The 9,121-nt window shown below is 37.1% G+C and overlaps 3 protein-coding genes across 3 annotated transcripts; 2 read left to right on the top strand and 1 right to left on the bottom strand.

Annotated features, from left to right (window-relative positions):
• Positions 1-4,794: 4,794 nt before the first annotated feature.
• On the top strand, positions 4,795-5,457 carry J3458_012913 (uncharacterized protein; the record flags this gene model as incomplete). Its single annotated transcript, XM_066120193.1, has 2 exons — positions 4,795-4,874; positions 4,945-5,457. Coding segments are annotated over 2 exons (303 nt in total), but the record flags the coding sequence as incomplete, so codon positions are not given.
• Positions 5,458-5,616: 159 nt separating this feature from the next.
• J3458_012912 (uncharacterized protein) lies at positions 5,617-6,505 on the top strand. Its single transcript, XM_066120192.1, has 2 exons — positions 5,617-5,944; positions 5,997-6,505. The coding sequence occupies exons 1-2, from the start codon at positions 5,753-5,755 to the stop codon at positions 6,300-6,302; spliced, it is 498 nt and encodes a 165-aa protein (XP_065974827.1). The 5' UTR covers positions 5,617-5,752; the 3' UTR covers positions 6,303-6,505.
• On the bottom strand, positions 6,425-8,157 carry J3458_012911 (uncharacterized protein; the record flags this gene model as incomplete). Its single annotated transcript, XM_007817193.2, has 3 exons — positions 6,425-6,738; positions 6,792-7,592; positions 7,644-8,157. The coding sequence occupies 3 exons, from the start codon at positions 8,155-8,157 to the stop codon at positions 6,425-6,427; spliced, it is 1,629 nt and encodes a 542-aa protein (XP_007815384.2).
• Positions 8,158-9,121: the final 964 nt, after the last annotated feature.

Raw genomic sequence — 9,121 nt, 5'->3', positions numbered from 1 at the left:
TATTATTAAGGTATATAACTATAAACACTCCTAGTTATTTCCGTAAGATTATATTAATTATTCTTTAAAAGGTTACTAGTACGTTAATAAGCCTAAAAGGTATCACTAAATATTCGTAATATTCTCTACTAGTTTAGAATGCTATTATCTACTTATAGCCTTCTTTTATCTATATAAGGTTATAGGCTCCTTTTAAGTTAAGTGTAGTAAACTATTTAGCTTTTTTAACTTATCTTTAATTTCTATTATAAGCGGTAACAGGTATTAATTCTTAATTATAATCTTATTTAAGTGTTAGTAATTAATGTATAATTATAGTTTCCCGTTCTTCTTTAATACCTATAGGATTAGGTATTTTACTAGGGACTCTAATAGTCTTATATATCCCTTCTATAATATATTCTCTAAATACTCCTTAAGCGCCTTATCTTACTTAAGGTTCTAAGAATAAATCTTATTAAACGTTAATTTAATACTAAGCTAGAGTCTAATCTCGTAGTTTTAGCGTAAATGCTCTAGTAGTCTTATTTTTAGCTCTCCACTAAATAGCTTACTATACTTTAAGTATTTCTTAGGAATCTCTATTATCTTAGCTTTTAGCTTTCTAGTAATTACATATATTTCTAAAGGCCTATTATAGTTCAAATAAGGTGCCCTTTATAGGCCGCTCTTAGCTTTATAATTGCATTCTAGTAAATCCTATTAAAGTTAGCCGGTTCTTTAATTAACTCGTAGATTACTCGCTTATAATTAAGGTATCTCTAATGTAATATTATATTTTAAGATTATTATAATATCTAGTATAACTTAGTGTTTTATATCTTATATATTAACTAAAAGCTACGTAACTTTTATATTAATTACTCCTTAACTATACTTTACCGTAGTTTCTTCTATAATTGTAAGTTAATAGGGCTTATCTTTAGGTGTTTAAGGTAATTATAATCTATTAATAAGATTTAGCGAGATAAAATTTCCTTATACTCTGCTATTAATTATTACCTAGATCTTTTATCTTATTATAATTATATTAATTATAAGGTGTGCTATACTATTAATATTTATAATATATAAAGACCTATTAGATCTCCGTTAAGGAATTAGTTTTAATTATAATAACAGCTATTATTTTTTAATTTATTAATTCTATTCTTATATTATTCTTTAGCGCGTTATTCTAAGCGCTATTATTAGTGGTTATCTTTTAACGTATTATTAGAGCTTTCTTAGTAATCGCTTAATCTACTATTTATATTAATTAAACTTAGGTTAAGCGAGTTACTTATAGTTATATAATTCCCTTTCTTCTTATATTATAAGGTTATAGCTTAGGTAGTATATGCGTTATTCTTAGTATAGTATAACTTTTCGTTTAATATCTTTAAATTAGTTTATTATAATTTTAGTTGTATTATAAGGGTTATTATCCTTCCCTTTTATTCTCGTAGAAACCATTTATTACCTTACTTACTACTAAGATACGTGTAATAATTATTATTATAATAGAAGGTTTAATTAAGGAGTTTATATTTAATTTTAGGTTTATTTTTCTTAGTTAAATAATTCTCTTCTTCTTAGATCTATTCTAGTAAAGGTTTACTTTTTAGTAAGGGTGTCTAGTATTCCTAAAAGTTATTAGGTACTAGTTAGGCTTTAAATTTCTAATCTTTATTTAAACTAATATTATTTATTAACGTAGGGTTTCCTTTATTACTTATTATACTAAGATTTCGCGTAGGTAAGTCTTCTTAATTTATGGTATAAAGCTTCTTACCTTTAGGAATTAGCTTTTATAGCTTCTTTAAGGCTTTACATTTATTTGTAAAGTGTTTAGTCTTACTATAATTATAATAAGTCTTCCCTCTTTCCTTATTTATAGCGTTAAGTTCTATAGGTTTAACGTGGTACCCGTATACTATTAATATTTAGCATAGCTTATTACTATTAGGTTTATTAAACCTAGTATATAATTTAAATTTCTTATAACCCTTTTCGTAACGTTACTCGTATAAACGATTATTTACCTTAATAACTATTTTAACGAAATCATTAAATAACTTAAGATAATCTTCTTAATAAATGTTATTCTTTACTTTTTCTTTAAGTTCTTAATAGAAAACTTTTATTTTAGGTTTAGTATTCTAATTAAGTTTTACTATAATACGTTTAAACTCCCTAGCGTAATAAGCTATAGATCCGGTTTACTTAAGTTAAGTAAGCTATTATATAGCTTCTTTATACTTATTAGGGTTTCTAAATGTAATAAGAAGTTATTCTTTAAAGGTTTTATAATTAAAGAAAATATAAATAACTTCCACTTTAACTTTAATGCTATATTTAAGATATACGTAAAGGGTTAGCTTCTACTATTCTATTACTTTTCTAGTTAAAAGGTTACTAATATAAAGAATTTATAACTTAAGTATCGTATAGATTTTTTCGTTAACTTATAGGTAAGCTTAAGCTTATATAAGAAAGTTTCTTATATTACCCTTATAATTATTATATAATTTAAGCTTAAGGAATTTTAGCATGTTATTATTATTAATAGAGGATATAGGTGTAAGATTTTAAACTACTATAAGTTTCTCTTCTTATACCTTAAGTTTTTCGTAGAGATTATTCTATTAGTTAAGAAGCTATTAATTCTGCTTTTTAAGCTTAGTAATCTTATTATAAAGGTACTTTATTATCTCCTTAGGGTTAATAGTCTTTCCGCTTAAAGTAAATATCTTAGAAGTTATTATTACTTAAAGTTTTAAGGTAACTTATTAAATAGAATTAATTAAAATGTAATAGTAGCTTAGGTTTTAAGGTATAGTAGGTTTATTTCTTAGAAAGTAAGTTAAGTTAAATGCTATAAAGTAGCTTTTAAGTAGTATTATAATAAGGCTATTAAGAGTATAACTCTTAATAGTAAAACTATTACTTAGATTAATTAATAAAGATCTAGACTATTTAACTTATAGGAATACCTTCTCCTTAAGTACTCGTTTATCTCTCTATTATAGTCCTAGATTAAATAAATCCCATTTAATTCCCTCGTATTAGATTAGGTTAATCCCCTCTAATCTATTAAGTTAGATTAGACTAATCCCATCTGATCCCCTCACGTGACCTGCGATCCCGTTGGGCCCTATTCTTATCTGCATGCTAGCGGCCTATAATGCCGGCTAACTGCTTCAGGTACCCTTAGTTCGTAACAATAAATAATAAAAATTATTAAATTTATTATATTTAATATATTTTACTTATAATAATAATATAAAAATAATATTAACTTACTTAATATAATTCTCTTATAATTCCCTTTTATTTTATTTTTATTAGTTTTTTAATCTTTATTTTTAGCTTATTTAAGCTAATTAATCTTTACTTATTAATACTAATATTAGTAAGTAAATTTAGCTTTATTTTAGCTTATTAATTATATTAGCTAATAATAGCTTATAAATTAATTAATATTATATATTACACTAATTTTTAAAATGTAATATAATATATTAAAATTACACTATACTATACTATACTAAAATTCACTAAAAACTATAAAACTATACTACTTCTAATACTCTAATTAATAGTAAACACTTACTTAAGCTTACGTTAGATTACAATTAAATTTAGCTTAATTTTTTAAATTATAGACTTTTTTATATAAGTGTATATAAAAATATATAATAGAGTATAGCTAACTAGCCACTTATTTAAATCGGGTCTAGTACCGCACGAATAACGATTTTCTGCCGCACGAATAGCATAACCCCTTAAAAGGCAATAACACACAAATTGCGATTTACTAAATCAGGTAACTAGTCTTATAAACAAGATTTGTCATTTTACCTAATAGAGGAAGACAACGTATTTTGTTTCTTGCCTTATTAGTACTTTCACGGGGCGCATCATTGCTCTATAAAACTTGGACCCATGAATAATATCTCGATTTAGTCTTTAGCGTCAGTAGTTTCCACACTATATGACAGGAAGACCAAGAAAACTGATCCAGCTGGTGATGTGGCTTGCATGAGGGATGCTAGCAAATATCTGAAAGAGTCCGTCTAGTCCATTCACAAGTTGGACGGAATAACGCAGGCAGACATTGATTCTGAAACTGGTTGAACAAGGAATGGTTAGCGAAGAGGAATCCAGTAGTATAAAGTATATAATGTCGAACCCATCTCAGTCACGAAGGCAGTGGAAGCTCCTAGACGCAAAGATTCTCGTCCGCTCAACTTGACTACAGATTTTTCGTTCCTTTTCGCAATCCTCCACAATGGCTGAATACAACACACCAAAGTTAGAGAACGGTGAAGCAGAGTATGCCAGTATTCATAGGTAGAGAATGAACAAGTTTGCTGATAATAACAGGCAACGCATTCCCCCAACACCCCGCCCAGTTTCAAGCACGCCGTATGTTTGTCCACCAGGTCAAAGCGGGGAGAATTCGGAGCCGTCAACCCACACTTCTGATCACTATCTTGGTGGGCACTCGGGATCACCTGCTGGGTAATGATTCATACTCCCATTGTCTTATGCAAGACTGACAAGTACCAGGGAATCTTCAGGTTCACGATCTGGCAATGCAGAGCTCAGCAGTACGCCTGGATCCAGATATTCGCCGCATCCAGTGGTAGATGAAAATCGTAATTCTGATTACGCAGACAGTGAATATGAGTGCAACTTCCCTTCCCTGGCTGACGCTGATCTTGTTTAGCAGTACATCAGCGCACCAGTGACAGCGAAGGTAATAGCCCGTTAAGTTTACACGAGACATAATTACTGATCTCGTATTCTAGCTCCAACTACCCAAGATACCGATGATAAGAGCGATACAGGTGCGACCACATATGGTGATACGGGGGTAGAACCTGACGGTATGGATATCATTGATTTCCCCTCGGAGAGTATCTCATTGAATTGCTATACTAATAAGGTCTGTCTCAGAACATTATGCGGGGAGCAGAACAACAGAGCGCATCGTTGGCCATCACCGGAACAGGTCTACCCAGTCCCCCTCTTCTATCTCGACACGCTCGACGCACAACACCGATGTAGGGACAGAAGGAACAGCGTACGACGAGGAAGAGGGAGCTGATGGACCGAAGGAGTCATCTGCACTTACTGGTCTTCCTCCGTTTAGAGAACACTCCCACTCTGATGATGAATAGTGTGTACCAACTTGATGGTATGTCTGGATCAAGTTATTCACCTCTTGGAATAATTTATCACCCAACGGTGTTTGGCTACCGTCTTTCAGACAGTTGCGTTCTGGAGCATTTGCTCTCGCTCAATTATGCTTTGATAGTCACTCCTTAGAATAGAAAACCAAGATTCATTCCTTGCTCTCCGATCAACTCGATATGTCATGCCAGCTCTTAACAGCTCATACCATCCAGCTGCTCAACAAAACACCTTCTATGACACAATTTTTGTTATTCAGAACGTCACAAGTTTTATCCAAGTCCATGTATGGATAACAACTCGCAACGTTAAGCTTGTGCTGCTGGGCGAAGATCAGGAGCCCATTGGGCAGCGCCGCACATTTGCCCCACTTGGTTGGGCATTGCTTCATATTGAGCAATGAGGGGTCCGATACGGTGCCACGAATCTTCAGACGCATAGATACATATTCAAGTTTTGAAAGTCAACGGTCCGCTAGTCGAGACTTGAACATCAACGGAGATAACTACTGTCGTGTATAAATACCACAAGCTTGACCCAACAACTTTAACGGTGTCCAGAGGCAGCCACGATGACCGCGCAAGACAATTACTGCAGGCGGCTTGACATAGGCCAGATCGACGAGAAGCTGCGCGATAGAATTATCGATAGCCTTTCCTCTTTAGAACAAACTAAATACACGGATGCCCAGCGTGGTGGAAATGTATGGGTATACGAAGATACAGGGGACATCAAAACATTCACGGAACACCTAATGTCAATGGTAATGTGGTCCCCGGTGCCAAAACTTCAAGTTTTGAGCTAACATGCCTTAGCATACCGACATAAAGCGAGCGGTTGAACAAGACGGACTCGAACCTTTACGCAATAGGAAACAGCCGAAGGTTATTGTTACAGATCAAATAAAGCAAGACCGGCAGTTCATAGACCCAAATCAAATTGTCATTCTTAGTCCAATGACTCACGATACAGTGTCACTTTGGGTATCGAGGGAAAAAGATTGTGCGGATGCTAAAACTTTTGACACCACCAAGGCAGACACGTGGGTTATTATTGGAGGCACGAGGTTTCATCTCCCCGTGCCATATCATACGATGCCTTTGCCTGTACAGAAGATATGATATGTAGGGTTGGAAATGTAGCACGAGTTGGAACGAGTCTGAAAGTCGATGTTGGCAGTGTAATTGATGTTACCATCTTAGTGTACTCAAGAAGATCTGTATAGAATCGTTTTGGTATGCGGCTAATATATTGACGGCAGACCGATATTGGCGTCAGACTCATTCCACGAGAGCATTTGCGCCCAACCCTCGAGATCCTCCCAGTCCATATCCGGCAGACCAGTATCAGCTTCAGAGGTATCGAAGCTACCAAACAGCGCACCATCATCATTTGGTCTGTAAGGCCCGCCCATGATACCTCCACCTATATCTCCATAATCACCTGGAGGCAGCCGTTCGTCCGTCACGATGTTCCCGCCTGGCACCAGCCCTGTCGAGATGCCGCCTGCGGCCGGCATGCTGATTGAGGCTGTGTTAACCTGCTCCTCGGGAAACGCTGTTGCTTATTAGCACAACTCATAGTACATATTGCCGCATTTTGAAACGTACTAGTATTGTAGTATGCGTTGCTTCCGCCATTCATGATCCCGGATGCCTGACCAATACTGTCCTGTTGACTGTGCCACAATGGTAATAGCCGAGGCTGCGCCTCCGAAACATCACTGCTCGTTTTCTCATTGACTGCTTTTTCAGATGCTTTCATTCTTTTTGCCGCTTGCTTTGCTTTTGTTACTTGGTTTCTTTTTGGCGGCGGCTTTGGTGGGGGTCCGTTTGGACTCTGATCAAGCAAAATATCGATTACTATGAGGACAACCTCCATTGACGCCGTCCTAAGGTCTTTCTGCGATGCTGTGCCTTTCAAGACACTCAAAGCAAGCTGGACATTCTTTTGTTGTTTGCCTTCATACCGCTTGGCACGATTATCTCTCTCCTCGTCCGTTATATGTTTTGCGAGTCGTGGTGCGTTAAGAAGGATGAATGCCTTCGATTTGTCAGGCGACAAAAACTCGGAATTGTCTGTGACTTTATGATCGGCGGAGCATTTGGAAATATGTTCCGACCGTTTTCGCATTGCGCTGAGTATCTCTTTGGCAGGGTATTCGAAGGAATACTCTGCGGGAATGTTGATGAAGGGCTGTACCTTCAGTTTCTCACATGTGTCTTTATAGTTGTCACCCGTATACAACGAATGAAAGGCTGTTGGATTTATCATCGGCAATCTGCCCTGTGTGGCCTCCTTTTGCTCATCAGCTAAACGGCGCCATAATAAGTCAATCAGCGCAGTAAGACTCTCGTAGAAGAAATCATCCCCTGCAGCTCCTTCAATACAAGTCGCTTTGACATCTCCAACTAGTATTATAAGCGCGTTACACCTGAATATTGACGTGTGGATAGACTTACCTTCCAAGATTGTGAAAAGAGCAATTGCAGCGGCATCAAAATATGTACATAATTTAGAAGTCAGCTTGAGTGTCCCGTAAACGATCCGACCATGGCGGTAGGTTTTTCGGTCTTCGGCCTTGCTAGGTGGCGGATTTTCCGTGCCCGGAGCATTGAAAGAGTAGTACTGCGTTATTCCTGTCGCGTATCTCCCTACACTTTGGATAGATTTCGCAGCGCTCACCCAAAAATCTGTATATGAATTTGTCTTGGCAAATAAGTCTTTGAATTTCACGCCTTCTCTCCTCCATTCTTCCCATTTAGCAGCCAAAGAGTCGCTGGTTGTCAGTCTACAGCAAGCCCGAATGCTTTGTATTGTTTCAGCCTGGTCTTCCTGCGGATTGTTGACAAGTATTTGGCTGCCTCCAGCGACTGATTTCGCAACACTGAGAATGCGGTACTCTGTGCTCTGGTATTTCTTGCGGGAGACATGGTTATTGAACGAGTTGGGTTGTGAGATGGTGGAGAGTGCCATGCGGTTGCCATTTGATTCTTCCCGAGGCAACTTGCTCGATAACGAGGAATCGGTTGTCACGCAATTGCCATTCACGCAGGATATTAGGCAGGACTCAAGGGACGTTATGCTCGGTAACCTTTAAGGTGCGCTGCGTCGGTCGTCTACCACAACATTCCTACATCATGGTCAATCAAGTCCTTCTAGTTAAGTATAAAAACTACTCACAAGTCCGGACCATACCATTTACGTGGCCTGAAAATTATCTCCCTTGTATCAGTTTGAGGAGCGTCTTGACTGGGTATGGTAATTGTCAAGACACATTCCAGGTGGGGGGTTTTTGCTGCATCGTGTAGTTGAATATCGAATACCTCCTGGATCGTGTGAGACTGGGAGCTATAAGACCGATAGAATGTCCAGTGTGTGCCTTTTATGGACTCCTTTGTGATAGATTTCAGGAACTCGTCATTTTCCAGTACTTCCTCTCGGAAGTATTTTGTACGGAGAGACAAATCCATTGTCTGCTGATTAAACGTCAGTTGACATGAACAAAAAAGGGAGAAATGAAATGAAAACACGGACCTGGAGTGACTTCGGCCCAAAGGCCGGCCGGATAATGGGCCTTGTTGGATGCACCCAGCTGACACTGAGGTTGCATGGGAGGGGGTGGAAAACGGGCAAAAAAGGACACTTTATTGCCCGTTTTCCGCCCCCCTCTGCGTTTTGGGTGTGGATGTCGGCTGAGGCTTTGGTGTTGCACCCCCAGCCGTGGTTTATCACACTCATCTACAAGGTAAGACATCAATGGCGTCAGATACTCTCATGCTCTCAAGTTAATCACTTTACAAAGCAAGATTTTGGGGTTGTCCGGGATGAGCCCGGAGCTCATTCCCGACGTCAACATATAGTGGAAGGTGAAAACTAGAAATGCGTTACCCAAACTACTTAAAACGAGGCTGTTCCTCTAGGACTGGCGGTGAGCTAT

This window comes from Metarhizium acridum, assembly GCF_019434415.1.
Source record: "Metarhizium acridum strain ARSEF 324 chromosome Unknown scaffold_272, whole genome shotgun sequence".
In the NCBI taxonomy this organism is placed as follows: Eukaryota; Fungi; Ascomycota; class Sordariomycetes; order Hypocreales; family Clavicipitaceae; genus Metarhizium; species Metarhizium acridum.
Note: the sequence above shows the minus strand (reverse complement) of the source record. Positions and strands in the feature narration are given on the sequence as shown.

Excerpts from the sequence above, each read along its gene's own strand:
- J3458_012912 (XM_066120192.1), top strand. The coding sequence starts at position 5,753 with ATGACCGCGCAAGACAATTACTGCAGGCGGCTTGACATAGGCCAGATC. Across the intron at positions 5,945-5,996 it reads CGGAACACCTAATGTCAATG|CATACCGACATAAAGCGAGC; the intron begins GTAATGTGGTCC and ends AACATGCCTTAG.